Genomic DNA, 21207 nt, shown 5'->3' with positions numbered 1-21207 from the left:
CCTACCAAACCTGGAGCTTGCTAATTCAGCTGCTCCACATAGCCAGCTTGCACCTTTCTTTACCTAATAGTACTGGGGTACGTGCAGACCTCCAGACCAACCTGATACTGTGTGGGTGCAGGGGTCTGAACTCTGGTTCTAGTGTTTGTGCAGCAAGGACTTACTGCATCTACTGAGCCAGGTCCCAGTCCTGTAGTTTTATAGTTGGCTCTAAATTTTAAAGCTACAAATGCAAACCAGGATATAGAGTAACAACATTTCTTATCAAAGTATGAGCGAGTGGAAGAACGGATGGGAGGAGGACTCATTCAGTTAATTCACTAGGCCTCCTGCAAGCACTGCTGGCCCGGGTGAAGTACAGTCCAGGAAGGACTTCCAGCCAATAACGTGCCAGAACTGTCGAGGCCAGCATGCCTCTGATAAAACAACAACGCAGTCAAACAAACAAACAAACCAACCAACCCCACCACTGGCGGCCTTTCCCCACGACTGCCTGCTGACTCAGACACAGAGCTATATTTTACTTTGCAAACTATATTCTGAAGAAAAGTTTGAATTACTTTGTAACCAAAGATATGCAGATATTGAAACTGATGCTGTACTCAACACTGGTGCATGTAGGCTACTAGTTCACCTGCACAGGGAGGCAGAAAGATCCTACAGGAAGTTGTACTAGCCCAGACCATCCCAGGTCAGAGAGCTAAGCCATCGTGATGCAGAAGGAAAAGGTAAGGTCAGACACAATGGTGTGGTCTATAAAGGAAGCAGACTAAATACTTTATAATTTCTCTATAGACGGTGACTGCAGGGACAAATGCTATGCAAGAATTACACAGCGGGACCTAGAGGTGCCGCAGCAGAGAAACACTAGAAGAGATGTTTATTTTTGTTAAAGGAGAGCAAAGATAATCTGAAGGCCTCACCTGGAGGTGCGCTCTTAGGAGTGCCTTTTTTGGCCCTTGGACTTCTTTTTGCAGGTAGCTTTTTGTCCTGTCCCAAGGAAGACAGGTCATCTTTGGGACCTTCGCTTGGAGTGTTTTCTGCGGTCTCCGTGGGGGCTGCCTCACAGCTGGACGGGAAGTTTTCGTTATTGTTGAGACTGTCCTGTTCAGACACTGTGGCTCTCCCCATGGCGCCTTCACTGGTGGTCAGACCCGCAGGCCTGTCTCCGGCAAGCTGATTTTCATTTTCGTCTGAGACAGAAGGCAAGCATGTCACTCTCCTTTCCACGCTGTCTCCCAGATGACATCCATCTTGTGGCTCTATCTGCAGACTGTATGTAGGAGGGTCGCTGTCATCCATTAGCGCATCTTTTGTGGAACTGTTTTAACGTCTCATCAAAGACCTTCCATGCCTGCAAAGACAAAGGACTTAGTTAAGGCCACTTCATTTCCTAACCTCTGGGGATCCGTGTCTAACAGTTTGCCACTTTCCATTTCACTGGAGTTAGGAAAGGAATGAACTCCATTCCTCCCTCTTCTTCACCTGCCACCTCACCCAAATCTCACCCAGTTCTACATTAGCATGATGGCTTCACAGCCACTGTCCCGTGCAGGACATTCCACTAAGCCCGAGTGGAAAGGCTGCCTGCACACACTGCCTTCCTAGGAGCACTAGGTGCTCCGGGTGGTTCTGCGTGGGTATCAGACTGGGGCTGCTGACTTAAGGAAAGAAATTCTTGGCTATGCAGGCTATCTGCTAAAATCAATCACTCACGGTATCCCAGCACTTGCCAGAAAAGTAAGAGCTAGCTGTGGAGGTATTCCTCGGACGAAAGAGAAGCAACACTCACAAATGAAAGCGCCGGAGGCCACACTGTTTATGTGTTTATTTTCTAGAAAGGTGTGCAGGGGAAAGTCAAACAGCAAATTTTAGTCTGTGGTTTCACTACACCTTCATCTTCTAAAGATAAGCACTGAGGGTGGAAGAGGCGAACCTCACGACTGCCAGCAAAAGCATTTTAAAAAGAAAGGGTGGCTCGAGAGACAGCTTGGTGGTTAAGAGCCATAGCTGCTCTTCCAGAGGTCCGGGGTTCAATTCCCAGCACCCACATAGCAGCTCACAACTGTGTGTAACTCACCTGACAGTTCCTGGGGACTTGACACCCTCAAACAGACATACATGCAGGCAAAACACCAATGTACATTAAAAACAAATCCTAATTTATGATGGAGAGATGGCTCAATGGTTAAGAGCACTGATTGTTCTTCCTGTGGTTCTGAATTCAATTCTCAGCAACCACATGGTGGCTCACAGCCATCTATAATGGGATCTGATGCCCTCTACTGGTGTGTCTGAAGACAGCTACAGTGTATTCATATACATAAAATAAATAAATCTTTAAAAAGGGAGGGTGGTAATGACTAAGTCTAGGCTATGTAAATACCTACAAAAGTGTCTACAGGTCCCATGTACTTGGGTGATTGAGGCAGGAGAATGGTTTGAACCTAGGGGTCTGAGGTCAGCATGGATAGCAAGAGAACAGTGGTCAAAACACAAAGCCAGACAGATCTGTAAACAATCAAGATCCCTTTATCAGCCATTTAAAAATCTTATCATTCAAAGGTCCATTGTAAGAAAAAGTATGCCAGCCAGATTATTGACGCGTGCCTGGGTCTGAGTCAACTATTCCAGTAATTCTGGAAAAAACAAATTCCTGTAATCACCTAAAAATACCATAAATAAAATAAATACAAATAAAAATAAATAAAAATTTAAAAATCACCTAAGTGATGGTACTTTTTTAAAAAAAATCTACAAATGGATAAGTTGAAATTTTTCTTTTAAAAATATCTAAATAGGGACTAGAGAGATAGCTCTGAGGTTAAGAGCACTCTCTGCTCTTGCAGAGGACCCAGGTTCAATTCCTGATACCCATATGGTGGCTCACAAATATCTTTATCTCCAATTCTAGGAGATCCCACGCTCTCTCCTGACCTCTGCAGGCATCAGGCATACATGAGGTATACATCCACACAGGCAGTCCACGCATAAAATGAAAATAATAAAAATAAAATCTTAGAAAGATAACAAAGGGCATGTAAATAAAGTACACTCCTCTTTAAAGTCCACAAACAAGGGCTGGGTCTGTAGCTGAGTTGACAGCGCTTGTCTAGAGTGCAAGGAGCTGTGGGTCCGACCCCTAGTGCCATAGAGACTGGACATGGTAGCACATGCCTGTCATCCAGGTACATGGGAGGCAGAGGGAGGCAAATCAGGAATGTAATGTCCTTCACACCTATGTAGCAAGTCAGAAGCCAGACGGCAATACATGAAACCTATCTCAGAAAATAGATACATACACAAATATCACACACACACACACACACACACACACATACACATCACTTACATATGTAAAAAGTCTACAATATTAATCCTATAAAATGCATTATATACTTGTGACCTATTTTGCAGCTGACATATTATTTCATATATAAGGTCATTTTTAGAAAAACATAAAAATGTCTAAATCTGGCTGGTATCATTTTCCTTAAAACGTGCACAGTATCTCTACTGACTCTATTTCTGCTTTTCGTTTTGGTTTGTTGTCTTGAGATAGGGTCTCTCTAGATAGCCCTGACTGTCCTAGAACTCACTCTGTAGATCAAGCTTGGCCTCCAACTCACAAAGATCTGCCTGCCTCTGCCTCTGATTGCTGGGATTAGAGGAGTGTGCCACCACCACCCAGCTTGTATTTCTACTTTAAATCACCTCAGCTGCTTTCTAATTTAGACCATCTAATTTAGAGGAGGTACTGCAGCCTGTGTACACTTTAAGTACAGTATTTTATCTTCCAACCGTAGAGACCCAGGGGCCAGTCACTCAGGGAACCTTGGACAGAAAAAAACAGAAGCAGCTGAGGGAGCCCGGCAGCCATCACTTGGTGAATCTCCTTCACTCCCCATACTGTGGCATCCACTTCATGTATCTGAGGGTTGAGTATCTGTCTCCAGAGACTGAGCTTTTGTTTTGTTGTGGTGATGCCAGGGATTAACCCAGGACTTCCCCAGGTGCCCAAACACATCTGTGATGGTTAGAGAACAACCTGTAGGAGCTGGCCCTCTCCTCCTACCACGTGGGTTCTGGGTGTTGTGCTTGGGTCACCAGATGGCAGCAAGGGCTTTTATTCATCACTGGGCTCCTAACTTTCTTGAATTTTCTTTTAAGACAGGATATTGCCAAGTTGCCTGGGAAGACTTCAGATCTGCTACATAGCCCCGGCTGGCCTTGAACTCATGATTCTAAAGCCCAACCTTCTGGTATGCTTCCACACCTGGCAAAAGGTCATTTGTGATGCTCAGGTAACAGGACAGGTAAAGCACTTAGGAGAGAGGGACCCTCAACCTTATTGTATATTCAAAAACAGCTTGTCCAAACATTCTAGTACTGACCAGGCTCTGGATGATAAATAATGCTAACCAGCCTCATTACAGAATACTGAGATACCAATTTACTATGGCGAATTCTCAGTCAGTCCCTTTAGTACTTGCATGTCTCTTCTGAGTGTCCTTTTTCAGGTGACTAAGATATCTAGAAATGAGTGGTTGGAACTACCTGGTAAGGGCTGGGAAGATAGCTCGGTGGGTAAAATGTTGATCTTTCAATCATGATGACACGGTTTGATTCCAAGAACCTACATTTTAAAAGCCAGGCATGCTGCCGGGTATAGTGGCACACAGCTTTAACCCCAGCATTTGGGAGGCAACTGCAGGCAGATCTGAGTAAGGACTGCATAGTAAGACCTTGTCTCCAAACAATAACCAACCAACAAAGCCATGTGTGTGGGTGCTTGTGACTCCCACTGCTAGGAGGCAGGAACAGCCAGGTCACTCGGGCTCACTGCCCAGCTAACCTAGCCTGTTCAGCTAGTATGCATGTATGTATGCATGTATGTATGCATGTACGTATGTATGTAAAGGTACACAGCTCCTAAGGAACACATCTGAGATCTGGCTTCCACATGCACATGTGATCACATAAACACATACACACAAGACTCCTGGGTGAGCTGGGCATGATGTAATCTCAACATGAGAAAAACAGAGGCAGGACACCTGAGGGACAGTCCAGGTACACGAAAGAGACCCTGTTTCAAAACCAAACAGCTCCTTAGTAACTATAATTTTATAGACTGCCGAAGCTTGTCATACACCAGGCCTGAGTTAAAAGTATGCATGTGGGGCTGGAGAGACGGCTCAGCGGTTAAGAGCACTGACTGTTCTTCCAGAGGTCCTGAGTTCAATTCCCAGCAACCACAGAGTGACTCACAACCATCTGTAATGAGATCTGATGCCCTCTTCTGGAGTGTCTGAAGATAGCTACAGTGTACTCATATAAATAAAATAAATTAATAAATCTAAACAAAAAATAGAAGTATTCATGCAACAGCCTGACTTTTCATAATCACCCAGCAGATAGTTACTTCCAGTCCTGTTACACTGCTGAAGAAGCAGACTCCTATCAGCCAGCTTAGAAATTCCAGATTCAACCATTGTGTTCTGTGGACAAAGGAACTAAAAAACCATTTAACTTGGTGTCTGCCCTCCACCCATTCTAAAACAGAGACATACCTCCAGTGACCAAGTTCAAATGCTTTTCTCCTCCCTGAACGCTATATCACTGAATGAATGGGTTCCCAGGAGCCCTCTGCCTTCTGTTGAGACTTTCTGGGTGGTCTTGGGGTAGGCCCACACATCTAAATGAAGAAGCCACTCCCAGGAACATAAGTGTTCCTCTTTTGGGCCTCAGGACAACTTTCTTCCTACTCTTTTGTGATGATACTGTTAGTTTAACTGTTAATCAAAAGGAATTTAGAATGACACAATTAGTTTAACTGTCAATCAAAAGGAACTCCTGCCAATGTTGTCTAACATTGGGTCTTACTCTTCAAGATTTTATTCTGTATTTTATTTTTGCTGGACACATAACAATGCATCAAGGCCTGGCTCAAAAGTCACTCACCCAGTTCACCTGGCTGATTTCTCGGTCCTCAGACTGCTCTGCAGCCCTGTGCCAGTCAGAGTCCTCCTGAGGGCTCTGCACTCTTTCAGATGTGTTTTTACATGTAAGCTTTTTGAAGGCCCACAGTCTCCTCCTAAGTCTTGTTTGTCAATGTCTGGCCCTGGCTCCCACGGCTGTTCAATATGTTTTTATTGTTTTCTTATGAGAGGGGGAGTCAGGCGTGATTCCCAGCTGCAGGTTGACCCTGCTCTTTGAGGTAAAGGGCCGGATGCACAGTGCTTGGCCCCGTCTGCACTCTTAAAGCCTTGCAATGAGAATAGTTTAATTTGAACAAGGGAATAAACATCCAGTGAAATTCTAACCATTACCAAACTCTGTCAGCTCTGGAGTTAAAAGTAAGATGTCACACTCCTCTCCTTCTCTGCCAGCAGTGGGGGAAAGGACTGAGCTAAATGACAGTGGTTCAAACCCTGCCCTAACACTGCAGTGGATGTGCAGGTCATCAGTACCTGTGAGTTTGTGTTCAAACTTACTCTATCTGCACAATATGGCTATTCTGTTAAAGTCCTTATGTCTAGACCAAATCTCTCCCAAACAGCAGCAATCCTGAATCACTACTACAACACAGACACTAACATATTTTGCCTTTTAAAAGCATGACAGTGACTTTCCAGACTCTTGAGGCAAAATAGCATTCCAAATATGTACATGGTGTGAGTCATCTGACATGTTGACTCTTTAGCCAAAGAATTTCAAACAAATATATTCAAGGAAGGCCTATATAAAACGTGGAAGCCCAGAAAACCTCAAGGAAGAATACCAAACAAGCATTCTAACAGTTTAAAAAAGAAGTCTTTATTTTGTTAAAAGCACAAACTTAATCACATATAAAACTTTAATTCATGTTTCTCTCTCTCTCTCTCTCTTTTTTTTTTTTTTTTTTTGGCTTTTTGAGACAGGGTTTCTCTGTATAGTCCAGGAACTCACTCTGTAGACCTTGAACTCAGAAATCCACCTGCCTCTGCCTCCCAAGTGCTGGGATTAAAGGCATGTGCCACTGCGCCCTGCTCCGGCACTTTCTCATTAGACACTCCTTGCACATGCTCTCTCTCACACACACACACACACACACACACACACACACGTACTCAGACACGCCCTCCACTGTGTTCAATACTGTTTCATATATAGTTTTTGCTCGTGCTTGTTTTGTTCCTTGGGGTTTCATTTTCGGAGACAAGGTCTCCGTACAGTAGCCTAGGATGGCCTGGAACATGCCGTGTAGCTCAGGCTAGTCTCAATCTCAAGCTCTTTAGTCTGAATGCTGGAATTGCAGCATGCTCTACCACACTCAGTTGAGTTCAAACAGTTTTCAAGTGCCAGTCAAAACCTTTCAATTTCACATTTTAGTAATGAGTGTTGACTGCAGTACTGAACTACCAGGAAGCTTCTAGAAGTTAACTGTATATCAGCCGGAGGGCCAATGGAGAACCAGAGGAGACTGCCATTTCCTCCTGTTTTTTAAAATGAATGTAGATCATTCAGGACTCAGACAATGCTTCGTAAAGTGGGATTCTCATGACCTTTGTTCATTGCTGGTGGGAGTAGAAATGGGTGCAAGTAGTACAGAAATCAGGATAGGCTTCTCAAAACACTAAACACGAACTACACTACGATGATGGTAGACGCTTAGGATCCCAGCACTTGGTAGGGAAAACCATAAGGACCAGATAGATGTTCAGGCTACATAGCAAGTCCAAGGTCAGCCTAGGCTACAAGACAGCCTGTCTCAATCAACAACATAACACAAATTAATAATAGAAGGCCTAAGTGAGCTAACTATGTATACGTCCCCTGCGTGCATACTTCAAGGACTCTAAGTCCTACCACAGTGATATTTTGCACATACATGTTTATTGCTACACTACTCATAACAGCTAACAAATGGAAGCAGCCTGGCATTCCATCAATAGATGGAAAAGAGAAATGTGGTGCATAGACACAACAAAATTTTTAAAAAGAAAGAAATCATGACATGTGTAGAAAAATGGATGGACCTAGAAATTATTTAAAGTGAGATGAACCAGGCTCAGAAAAATGAGTACTGCCTGTTCTCTGACACTTGGAGCCTAGATTGTAACTTGTGTGTTGGTGCACATGCACAAACGAGTGTGGAGGCCAGAGGTTGATGCAGGGAGTTTTCAGTTGCTTTCTACTTCCTTTCTAAAGAATTCTCTTATTGAGCCAGAGGCTCATTGATTTGGCTAGGCTGGCTATCCAGCAAGTCCCAAGGAGTCCACCTGTCCCCATGTCCCCAGTGCCAGGATTAAGGTGTGCAATGCCACACTCAGCTTCTTACGGATGTTCTGGGAACTCAAGCCCAGGTCTTCACACCTGTGGGCCAAGCTCTTTACCCAGTGGGCCATTGTCCCAGTTCCAATTTCAGTGTGTGTGTGTGTGTGTATGTATATGTGTATGTGAGTGCATGTGTGTGTATATGTGTGTATGTGTGTGTGTATGTATGTGTGTATGTGTGTGTATGTGTGTGTGTGTGTGTGTGTGTGTGTGTGTGTGTTGTGTCAGGGCCCCCTCAAGGACAATGTCAACACGTAGCTCCAGGAAGCGAATGTGAAGTCACAAGGTTTGATTGCTGGTCTACTGGATGTTGCCTGTACACAATGGTCCAAGACCAGCAAGAGAAAGCAGTACCGGATCCTATCTAGTGGGGAAGGTTGTAAAATGCATGTCAAGTGCTTTGACTGACAGGAGTAGACAGGAGCTGAAATGCTCATTTTACATAACTAAATTAAAATGGAAATCAATTCAGTAACTGAAAGCCTTAGGCACATGTGGAACACTGTATTTGAGCCTTTTACATCAGTAAATTTTATGAAATCAAAATACAGATTAAGCACCGGGCACGGTAGTGCCCACCTATAATCTCAGCACCCAGGAAGCAAGGGTGGGAAGAGGGTCACAGTTTGAGACCAGCCCTGGTATAGAGAGCTGGAGACCACCCTCAGTAACACAGCGGGGCCCTGGTACAGAGAGCTGGAGACCACCCTCAGTAACACAGCGGGGCCCTGGTACAGAGAGCTGGAGACCACCCTCAGTAACACAGCAGGACCCTGGTACAGAGAGCTGGAGACCACCCTCAGTAACACAGCGGGACCCTGGTACAGAGAGCTGGAGACCACCCTCAGTAACACAGCGGGGCCCTGGTACAGAGAGCTGGAGACCACCCTCAGTAACACAGCGGGACCCTGGTATAGAGAGCTGGAGACCACTCTCAGTAACACAGCGGGACCATGGTACAGAGAGCTGGAGACCACCCTCAGTAACACAGCGGGACCCTGGTACAGAGAGCTGGAGACCACCCTCAGTAACACAGCGGGACCCTGGCTCTAAACAAGGCCAACGGGGTAAGGCACTTTCTGCCAAACTCACAAGAATGCACCCACATGCTAAATAAATGTAAATTTAAGAAAGGTTATTAGCTAAGCTTGCTGGTACATACATACAAACCCAGCACTGAGGAAACTGGGGCATAAAGATTGTGAGTTTGAGACTAGCCTGGGATACATACAGAGTGCTAAGCTAGTCAGCCCTACGCAAGACCCTGTGTTTCACTCCAACATGTACCAAGAGGCTTTTCCTAGTGCAGTTTCTAGAAACAATATTACAAATACAGACTGTACTGTATTTCTATTGGTCCAGACCGCTCTGACACAGCCTGGACAAGGGTACAGTCATGGTGACTCATTCCATGCTAATTCATTCTTGCTAATACAAGTTATGCTACAGCATTTCCGGGCACAGACATTATAATTAGTGTAACATGACAATGTAAATACGTAGACAGAAATAGATGCTATATGCCTTTAAAAGCAATTTCTATTCCTTGTTTATTTATTTTCAGAATGTCAGCCTCAGAATTATGCATTCCCCTTTTTGGTACTTCCTCATACCCAAACGTCAAAACATTTTGGGCATATTGTAAAGGTTGTATATCAAAAACAAAACCAGACTCACAGGAGGTGCACACACTGAAGAGATGGGGCAGTGTGTTGGGAGAGGGCCCTGGGAATTACCTGGAAAGTATCAAGCAGCCAAGACAGGGGCGACTGGCCCTGTCGCACGTGAGTGTTAGTTACCATAAGTCCGTAGCGTGCATTCTACTCCATAAATCCACACTGTTTAGAGATGAATTCTACCATAATTCCAAATTCTACTCCATGGTATATTCACTGTCCTCAAATCAGTTTTACAGTGCAGTTAAATTACAAAGTAGTCGCTAAACAGAGGTCTGCATCCTAACCTTCTACAGGAGAAAAGAATCAACAGGGATCCCAGACTCGTCTAGGCTAACGGAAAGTGACACCAACTGTCATTTATACCATATTCTGCAAAACTTAAGTCATTCTTTTTCCTGTTTCTTTCTTTCTTTCCCGCCCCCACTTTAGTTTTTTCGAGACAGGGTTTCTCTGTATAGCCCTGGTTGTCCTGGAACTCACTTTGTAGACCAGGCTGGCCTCGAACTCAGAAATCCACCTGCCTCTGCCTCCCGAGTGCTGGGATTAAAGGCGTGCGCCACCACGTCTGGCTCTTTTTCCTGTTTCCTTATGTGGACAACTGAACGTCATTTCTAAAACCTTGGCTCTGGTTTATTTCATGTTTTAAAAAGGAAGGATGTATGTGTGTGTATGTGTGTGTGTGTGTGTGTGCCCATGCTGTAGGAATCTCACAAATGTTGCATGTATGTGTGTGTGTGTGCCCATGCTGTCAGAATCTCACAAATGTTGCACTTGTGTGTGTGCACAGGCGCCCATGCTCTAGGAATCTCATAAATGTTACTGTTAATCTTTTCTGGCTTTGTACTGTTTAGAGACACTTGCATTCTAAAATGCCACTTTTGTTTGTCAGATCCTAAAGAAACCCCCAGACAAGTCTTCCTCAGTCACTGGGCTCTTCCCAGCACCTCTCACCCCACCCCCACCCTAAACGTCTCCCTCTCCCGGGCTGGGCTGCCCTTCCCTTCCCCTAGGCTTCTCAATCCCATTTAACTCAGCTATTTTGGTTACTTGCTTTCTTGGTTCTTCTCCTGGCTGGCCCTCTCTGGGCCTTGGGTTCCCATGCACTCTCTTGGTCCTCTTGGCCTCCTCCACCTTCTCTATTCTTTCTCTCTAGCTCTCTGCTGTCCCCCATCCTCTCATAGCCCCATTGAGTCTGCTGATGTATTCAGTCTGATCTCAGGCTAAATTCTTCTCCACCCTTCTCAACGATATCTGGAAGCACATCTCATCTTCCTTTCTTACTGATCTCAGTTCCAAATTTCATCTTATCTCTTAGGGATCTGGAGTTTATCTAACACAGGCCATACTGAACCTATGTAAGACCAACAACTGACTTAGACTTCAGTCACAGGGCTCGAAAGAGCTCTGATATCATCTCATCCCTGCAGGGCTAGGATTCCTCCTAACTTCAGCACTTTGTTCTACGCTAAAACAAGTATCACTTTCCAGTGGGAGGGTCTGTTACAGACAAACTTCCTTCTGGCATTGTCTGCCTTCCCTTATCTTGAAAACAATGACACAATGTTGACCTTGAACCAGGAACAAGTTTGTCCTGCCCCAAATCTGGGAGAAAGCCTGCTTTGAAGTGTGAACACAGTCCAGGTGTTACACCTAGTACTCTTTGTAAACAAAAAGCTCCTATCTGGCCAGCACTAAAGAAGCACTCGAGGTCACAAACAAAGCAAAGTTTCCACAGGGCAGCTAAACTCTGACCCCGGAAGTACAGGACTTTGACTGAGCTCCCAGATGCTAATATACTCAGCTACGTCTCTGATGAACAAGATGTATTTACTTAGTGAGGGAAGAGGTATGCTAACCCTGCACAGCTCGCACTGCACTCTAAAAGTGAATGAGGTTTATGTTTCAATATAAAATAAATTATAAGCTGTATCTACAGGCTCTGCCCCAACCTTCCTTCTTTGCTACAAAGAACGCTGTGATTAAGAGCAGGCAGGCTCATAGGAGCCAGAGGAGGCTGCTCATGTGAGACGCAGTACCATGAATAGCTTAAGACTCTAATTTAAAATCTTTCTTAATTTTATGTTTTTACTATATTTAGTGTTGGGGGGGTGTGGTAATCAGCAACTTGTGGACATCAGAGGACAACTTGCAAGTGTCAATTCAGGTTCTCCCCTTTCACCATGTGGAGCCCCAGGAGGACCTTAGATAGCCAGACGTGGTGGCATATGCCTTTCTTTACCTGCTGGCCCAAGGCTATCTGACTTTGTAGCACATACAGAAAGAAAGGAAAAGGAAAAGAGGGAGAGAGGAGGGAGGGAGGGAAGGTGAGAGAGGGAGGAAGGGAGAGAGGGAGGGAGGGAGGGAGGAAGGGAAGGAGGGAAGGAGGGAGGGAGGGAGAGAGAGAGAGAGAGAGAGAGAGAGAGAGAGAGAGAGAGAGAGGAGAGATCTGTCAGGTGTGACACACTCAGGAAGAATTTGAAACCAGCTTGGGCTTTAGTGGGGGTGGGGGAGGGAGATAAGTATGGAGGCCAACAGCAGGAAAGATTTTGAGCAGAAACCAGAAACAGAGCATAATGCCAAAGAATGAATGTAAGATCCAGGAGCTACCACATATTCATGACACCATGGGGGACTCATCAATTATTCACACAGGGATTGAAATTCATGAGGAGTCAGCCTCCCAGTGGTGACATCCATTTCTGGACCTCTGTGCCCTTTGCCCAAGAAACAGATGAAACCCCATCTGTTCAACATGCCATTCAGCAGGAAACAGCAGCAGCAGCAGATGTACCTGCCCCGCCCTCTCTGAAATGGCCCATGAACTCAGTCCAGAACCCTCCTTCCTGTCCATCCCAGCTCTGGACTAACACGACAGAGACATGAGAGAACATCTGAACACTGTGTCGCTTGCGACCGAGGTGGGTGTTCCTCCCTCAGCTTTTGGGCCAGTACCCCAGGGAAAAGTGCCAAGAGAAGAACCAAACCAGCAAACCAAGCAGGGGAGCAAACAGGAGTGCACGGCCTTAGCCGCTGGACTGTGGGGAGAATGCTGAAGGGGGCAAGGCGCTGTGAGCAAGCTCAGATCATGAGAATGAATTAACTGACATTATTTTTATTTGTATGTACATCCATGTGATGTGTACATGTGTATCTGTGTGAGAATGTGCCACGTGTGTGCAGGGACCCGAGGAGGCTGGGAAAGAATGTCTTATTGCCTGGATCTAGAACTTTAGATGCTGGGAACCAAACTCAAGCCCTCTGGTTTTTATTTTATTTGTTTTTTATTTCTGCTCGGCTGGGACCTCACTGATGCTGGATCAGCAGCTGTAATGGTTATTTTTAGTTGTCACCTTGATACAACCATGACAATTTCAGGGAAGGACTGTCTAATCAGGTGACCTGTAGGCATGTCTGTGGAAGACTGTGTTGACTGCCTTAATTGATGTGGAAAGACTCATCCTGAATGTGGGTGGCATCGTTTCCTGGGTGGGGCCCTGGGTCATGTACAGTAGTACTGAGCCTGCTCGCACATATTCGCTCTCTGCTCTTGACTGTGGATGTGCCTAGCTCCTTCAGTTCATGTCTTGGCTTCCCTGCAGTGATAGACTGTGACCTCGAACCATAAGCCAAATAAACATTCTGTCCTCTTAGTTACTCTTTGTCAGTGTATTTTATCATAGCAATAAGAAGGGATGGACCCACTCACATGTGTGTACCATATACACACAAACAAAGTAAAGTTTCTTCTTTCGGGTATGTTATCATGGCAGCAAGAAAAGTAACCAACACAGATGTCAAGAATGAAATCTATCACAGAGGACCTGGGCTGGTTTACCCTGAAAGCCTCCTCCCCAGGACTAATTTCCATGGTACCAGACGGCCCCACGCAAGCTTCTAAGGTAGGGAAGCAACCAACAGTCCCACCCAGCCATGATGCTTGTGAACCAGGACATGACCAGCACAGCATGATTAACCCTAAGGATCAACTGTGGTGTGCATACCTCGCTGGTAACTAATAGCTATTTAGTCAGTCGTGAAGGCCTGCAGAGCAAGAAGGAAACCATGCTTGGTACTGGAAGCCTTGCCAACTTCCTGGGGCCAGTGAGGTTGTGGCTCCTGATGTACCTACAACCATCACTTTACTAGACCAACATAACCCCTGACTACATTTATCCTTATACCCATAGATAAATGTAGCTTTCACCCCTCATCAAAGAAGCCTCTCTTTGCAATAGACAGAGACCATTTCAGAAAGACAAAACAAAATCAAAACGCAGAGAAAAAAGATACATTTACTAGACAGCTCTGCATCTAAGGCTTGGGAACATTACAGAAGAGGGGGCGGGAAGATGGTTAAGGTCCAGAGGAAAGGAGGTTTGCTGTAAGAATGTGTCTTCTAGAAATATGAGAGAGGCTAAACCCATGAAGTCTCATCAACATAGCTGCCTAAACAAGACCTGTGTGACACCTATGGACATGCTAACATGGGAGGGGGAAAGCTCACAGGACTTCAACACTAGACTCGGAGCTACAGGCAACCTGGCAATGCTAAGAGCGAGAGATATGGCCTCCCCAGGGAAGAGGCCTCCAATTGGTTGTCAATCCCGAGTGGTGAGACCTTAGATCATATACATACAGCTGACATTATACGGACCAAGCAGGTTGTATTTATGTATTTAGGGTGTGTGTGTGTGTGTGTGTGTGTGTGTGTATATGTGTGTGGGGGAGCAATAAAACAACTAAATAAAAAGAGGCCATGGATTTGAGAAAAAATAAGGAGGATACATGAGAGGGGTTGGAGGAAGAAAAGGGAAGAAGGGTATGAGAAATTATAATTCCAACAAAAAATTAAAGTTATAAAATTAAAACAAATCATTCTGAAGTAGAAATTTTGTGTTAGTAGCAGTGAGTGAAATTATTTGGTTTAATTGCTTTACCAATGGTAAATCATGCAAAGGATGATTTACGCTTGGGAATAGATATCCGTGATTTATTGTCATGGTTTATTATCTACACAAATATTCTTGTTATGTATTGTACTGAAGTGTAAGTTTTAAAAGGGAAGTTATTCTGTGGCAGTTGTCTTTGATAAACATCATCCTACATGATAAGCATTAAAAGTCATATATCAGAAACCTATGATTCATTATGATTACATGTATGCAAATACCTATTAAAAAGGATAAAATCTACATATATGCCTTAAAAATGGCAAAAGGATATTTTCAAATTTAAAGGAAAACATCAATAAAAATAAGAACTGGTAATGCTATATCTCATCTAAACTTAAAAATTTGCCACAGTTTATAACTATTCTCAAGAAAGTTTAGACCTAGCTGGGTGTGGTATGCACATCTTTTACCCAGTGTTTGGGAGGCAGAGGCGGCAGGTCTCTGAGTTTGAGGTCAGTCTGGTCTACAGAGTGAGTTCCAAGCTACAGAGAGAAACCATGCCTCAAACAAACAAATTTATAAGTAAATGTAAAAAATAAAAAATAATGTAAGTATGAAGTCAGGCATGGTGGTGCATACCTTTAATCTCAGCGCTTGGGAGGCAGAGGCAGGTGGCTAGCCACTTAGCCTACACAGCACGCTGCAGGCCAGTCAGGGCTCGCTACATAGTGAGACTCTCTGAAAAACAAGGGGAGAGAAGACAGACAGAGTCATTCCATAATTCACAGAGACCAGAAATGACATTTCAAAACAAGAAGCCAAGAGCAGAGAGAAGATGGGTCAGTGTGAGGCAAAGCTCTGTCCTTGGACGCATTCCCTAGGGTCACAGACAGGCGCCCGCCCTCGCTTGCCAGCTGTGAAATCTTAGTCACATTAGCTCAGATCTCTGAGTCTCTGATTCTTTGTTGTAAGAGTGGAATCAGGTAACGCTTGGGGAATGGGTAAGGCAGCCTCTGAAGACAAAACATTAAACACAACCCTCGTAAGCAGTCATGGCTGTCAGGGCAATTCATAAAATCCTGCTTTTCCGGAAAAGTCCGATGCCTGACCAAAGACATTTCTTGCTGTGCATTCTAAGTAGAAATCTGGTAGTATTTACTCGGCTTAGGACTGCATGTGCTTTCAGGTCTTAGTGCTTACATTTTATCAATCCTAAATCAGACCTATGCCTGGGACTCCCTCCCTGACTCACTGCTCTCCTGTCATCTCCTGTTAGGTGGGTGCTAGGTTCTCTTATCCTAACATCTCCACTGCTTAACATAACTTTTGTAATGTCTCTTTACAGTTTGTGCTGAAATCTTCTTTTAAAAAAGGTTATGTGTATGGATATTTTGCCATCATGTTTTTCTGCACATTGTGTGTGTTCCTCATACCCAAGGAAGCCATAAGAGGACATGAAATCCCCTGGAAATGGAGTTGCAGACAGTTGTGAGCTGCCCTGTGGGGGTTGGAAATTGAACTTGAGTCCTCTGGAAGAGCATGAAGGGCTCTTAATCACTCAGCCATCTCTCCACTGCCCTGTATGCTGCCTGCCACCCCCTCCTACCATATGCTCACTTCTAAGTTGCTTCTGCCAGCTCTTGCTCTGTACCTCTTGCCTGTGAGCGCCTATGCTGCGTCGCTGTATCTGTGAGTATCTTGCACAGGCTGAGGATGGCTTACTCCTTCTCAGGTGCTCTGCTCTTACGAGGCATCCCACCTTACTTACTGGCCAGGTCTACTTTCATAGTTGAGCAAGGAGCCACGTCTACAATGCTCTAGGAAGCCTTCCGGAGAATGCACAGCAAGAGACGAGACAAGTTCCCTGCCCCTGCTACTGGCCACGCTCCTACAACTGCAACTCACCTCACCACTTTCGAGAACAGCCATGTTTACGAGCCTAGTGCTGTGTGACATAGTCTGCTCCACTGTTCTATTTGGGTTCCTGGTTCAGAATCAAGGGCTCATTCTTAGTTCCCCTAGGGCAGTTAAAATTCAAGCCCACTGGATGAATACCCTCACTCTGTTCTCCAAAATAGCCGTTGAAACATGTAGCATTTGTTGAACACTTGAGGGTTGGGTACATGGTAACGTTCTGTGAATGTTTTATTCCATTTGCATAGAAACCCTATTACCTTTTCCATCTTATGGCTAAGGAAACAGATGTAAAGACATATAACCTGCTCAGGCGTATGTAGTAAGCCTCAGAATTGGTATTGAACCCAGAAGTGAGTGTTAATCCCTGTAAACTGCCATTCCTTCAGAGATCCTGGGCTCTACCATCACAGAATCAAGGAATGCCTACAGAATGAACACATTTTCCCTTACAGTGAGAAACCTGAGACCAATTACTTTACATTCAGGGTTGTGGGGAGAGAGGGGGTGAGTGTATATGTAAAGAGTACAGATGCATGTATACCATGGTATGTGGACGGGTGGCCCGAACACAGCTTTGGGTGTCAGTTGTTACCTTCTACCTTTAGACAAGGTTTCTTATTCTCTGCTGCATCTGACAGGGTAGCTGCCATGAAAGCCATGAGCTTTCAGGATTTCTTCCTGTTTCCCTCCCATTTCACTGTTGAAGTTCTGGGATTACAGATGTGCAACCCATGTCTGGGCTCTTGGGATCCCAACCTGGGTCCACGCACTTATATGACAAGTTCTTTACCACTGAGCCATCTTCCCAGACTTCTCAGTAGATTTTTTTTTTAACAAGTGGATACATTAGATGGCAGTTTTAGTTATGTTTTATACTGTATTATAATATTAAACTGATTGTCATTTGTAAAATCGTTGACTTTCTAGTGATAGCAAGATGCTTGGCATTTTAAAAATATATTACACATATTGCTATTATCATTCAAAAACAGGATTTCTCTTGCACAAGAGCTGACTTGCAAGCTGGTGGAAAACACACAGACAGAATTGAGAACTGATCAAGGGGAATAAAGAAATGTCTGAGAGGAGGGGAAAGAAGAAAGAGTAGAAGTTGAACAGGGATCTCAAAGCCACAGGATAAATGCACACTTTCTTGGGACATCAAGACAGTAACTCCATGCTGAAATGAACAGATGTTATATGGCACACCAAATAACACCCAATGACTTGTGTTCAAATGAATGATTCTTAGAAGCAAATGATTATGAAACCCTACATGAAGGGTGACCACAATATCGGAGTATGAGGATACACCAACAATGGTGCGGCGCTTACTCTGTACTGTGCTCACAGTAACTCATGTATTTCCATAGCAATTCCACTACACAACTGTTATTAACAAGGCCATGCCCTAGATAAGGAAACTGAAGTAATAACAGGTTAGGTTACTCATTCACAGCCATACTGTTCTCAGGACTTAAACCCAGCAGAGAGCTCCAGTCATGCCTCTGGATGCAAAGACTCCATGATAAATAGATGCTGAGCCATATACTGGAGAGTTTGGACAAGTTAGGGGAAGCAGGAAGGGAAACTGACGCTATTACCCTTAGGAATAATGGTCACAATGGAGGCAGAGCTAACATGGAACATCTTCAGAGGCTGAGTTTAAGTGGAGTAAGCAGTGTACTGCAGGAGTAAGCAGTGTACTGCAGGATCCAGGACACTCTATCTCAGCCTTGCTTCTTTCTTGCTGTAGGGTTTCTTTCAAGTTATTTCACGCATGCACAGCAATTATTGCCCAACTGGAACTGATGCTTTTATGGCAACAGAAAATATCTTTTGCAATCCTTACCACAGCACAGCCCAGAGCACATAAAAGGTATAAATATCTGCTTGTCCAATTGAACTCTGACACTAAAAGTTCACTTTCACTGCCTCTTACCTAAGAACACAGACGTAAAAAACAAAAACATTACATAAGGTGGTATTTTACACTTACTTAACAAACCCACAAATATTAGCTAGGGAGAGCAGAGAGGCAAGGGAGACTTGAGAACAGGGTACTTCTGTCCCTGACAGGTTAAAGATGACTGGAACAAAGCAGAAAATTCCCAAATGTGCATATGCATTAGTTGTTTTAAAGTGAGTTAAATCATCAACTCATTCTGCTCTCTGACATCATAATATGAGAAAATTCTCAGTTTGTAATTACAAATGTCTGTGCTGTGCATATTGAAAGAATGTGCTTCAAATGCAAAGAGAACAAAGAGAGGTGCTTTAAGTTACATTCTAAACTAGAAAGATAAATGGAATTGGGCCAGGGTCAACTTTAACCTGAGCTTTCCATTTTGTTTCTTCTCTTCCTGTTGTGCTTGAGATGTTCACCTTGTGCCATTCCTGACTGTTTTTCCCACATAAAAAAAGCACATCACCCTAGGAAATTCTACACCTGTGACAGAAGTGAATTGAGAGCCTAAGAAACAAGGGTGTAAGACTGGTACCACCCAAGTCTGGCAACACTTAGTGTAGGACTGGTGCCACACAAGTATGGCCTCTCTTAGTGAATTAAATAAAATTAGTAAAATAAATGTTATTAATAGGATGCGCCTGACATTTTATAGCTAAGCAGCTAAAGTGACGACTAGTGACACCAAGTAAAAATGGAGACATACGTGGACACTTTGAACATGAGGTGTGAAACAATGGACCGGGAAGACAACAGTATCATTATTACTGACTTCTAAAGAATTCTTAATCTAAAATAAGCTCAAAACTAGATCCAAGCTGCGTGTGACAGTGCAGCCCATAATCTCAGTGTCTGGGAGGCAAAGGCAGGAGGAAGGTCCTGAGTTCAAGGTCAGTCTGGGCTACAAGGAGAGTTCTAAGACTAAATCCTGGTCTCAAAACAAACAAATTACCAAAACACAGAAATTGAGGAAGAAAGAGAAAGGAAAAGGAGGGAGGCAGAGAGGAATGAGAAAGGAAAATATAAAGAAAGGAAAACACGGTCAATTCTAAAGAGATGGGTGTGGTGGTACATGCTTGTAATTCCAGCACTCGGGAGGATCAGGAGGACAAAGTATGGGTGGGTGTTACACATAGCAAGGCCCTGTTTAAGAAGGGAAAAAAAATCTGGGAGCAAATAGCTCAATGGTAGATACCTTGACTTAGCCTGTGGAAAGTCCTAGATTCTATCCTCAGCGCGCGCGCGCGCGCACACACACACATACACACACACACACACACACACACACACACACACACGAGGAAAACAGGAAGAATACATCTGAAGATCTCTAGCCACAAAGGCATTTTTTTTTTCCTGAATGATTTCCTCCCGGCATGTTCTTTTCCTTATCATGATTGAAATTATCTACCTTAAAAATCTTCCTAAAAGCTACATAACTTGGCAGCGGTCCATCAAAAAAAAAAAAAAAAAAAACGAGAGGGAATAATGAATCCTAAAAACATAAAAACCCAATTCAATCACTGAGACTTTAAAAATAAAGCATGTTGGAACAAGACTACCACATGTTTCCATGTTGGCACTCCCATGAATCTTAAAGGCCAAGTTTCCATGGACTGCTGCTAAAGGAAAAACAATGTCCTTGTTAAACATTCCCTGAGTGCCTACTACGCACACTCTACCAGGTTCACTGTAGAGAAAAGTGGGGAGAGGAAGGTTAGTAAGGTAAAGGGTAAAAGAATTGAGACATGTAGCTGGTATCCTGGGACATCATAGTTCAAGACACAAACACATGAGTACAAACCAGCAGCAAAGGACAAGCTTTCAGTAAGGGCTGCGAATAGGCAGAGGGTGTGGGAAAGCATGAGAAAAGCACACCAAGTGTGGCTCAGGCTAGCTCTGAACTCTTTTTTTTTTTTTAAAGATTTATTTATTTATTATATTTATGTCAGATCTTGTTATGGATGGTTATGAGCCACCATGTGGTTGCTGGGATTTGAACTCCGGACCTTCGAAAGAGCAGTCGGGTGCTCTTACCCACTGAACCATCTCACCAGCCCCAGCTCTGAACTCTTGAGTCTCCTGCCCTTGCATTCAAAGTGCTGCCTTACAGGCCTAAACACTAAGCCAGGTAAGAAAAGAATGCTGGACTCCAAATACTGAGAACTGTATTCTAATTCACACTTAATAGCTGGTTTGAAATGCTTAGGTAAGATATGTATTCCCTGGGAACGTTCATTTCTTCAGCTGTAAAATCTCAGGATTCGCTGGAGATACAGAAGATTCTTCTCTCTTGCATAGCTCTCCTAAAAATGTTTGCCATGTTCCTTTAAGCACTGACATTATTTTACTTATAATTTCACTTAAAGGATGCAAAAACTGACTTTATATGTGCATATGACTCTTTTTTTTTTTTTTTTTTTTTTTTTTTTTT

At 44.0% G+C, this 21207-nt stretch overlaps 1 protein-coding gene across 2 annotated transcripts in view; it reads right to left on the bottom strand.

Moving 5' to 3' along the window:
* Cnst (consortin, connexin sorting protein) overlaps window positions 1-21207 on the bottom strand; it is an 84047-nt gene that overhangs the window by 48964 nt on the left and 13876 nt on the right. Inside the window, exons 1-2 of one of the 2 annotated variants that reach the window (XM_029539037.1) lie at window positions 15530-15554; window positions 924-1354 (exon numbers count right to left, since the gene is read on the bottom strand). In XM_029539037.1, the coding sequence (XP_029394897.1) occupies window positions 924-1302 (379 nt within the window). In that variant the 5' untranslated portion in view covers window positions 1303-1354; window positions 15530-15554. Of the gene's footprint in view, window positions 1-923; window positions 1355-15529; window positions 15555-21207 lie in introns of those variants that run through there. The other variant, XM_021197736.2, reaches the window with a different exon arrangement.

Source organism: Mus pahari, chromosome 5 (assembly GCF_900095145.1).
Source record: "Mus pahari chromosome 5, PAHARI_EIJ_v1.1, whole genome shotgun sequence".
NCBI lineage: Eukaryota > Metazoa > Chordata > Mammalia > Rodentia > Muridae > Mus > Mus pahari.
This window is presented reverse-complemented; position numbering and strand designations above follow the sequence as displayed.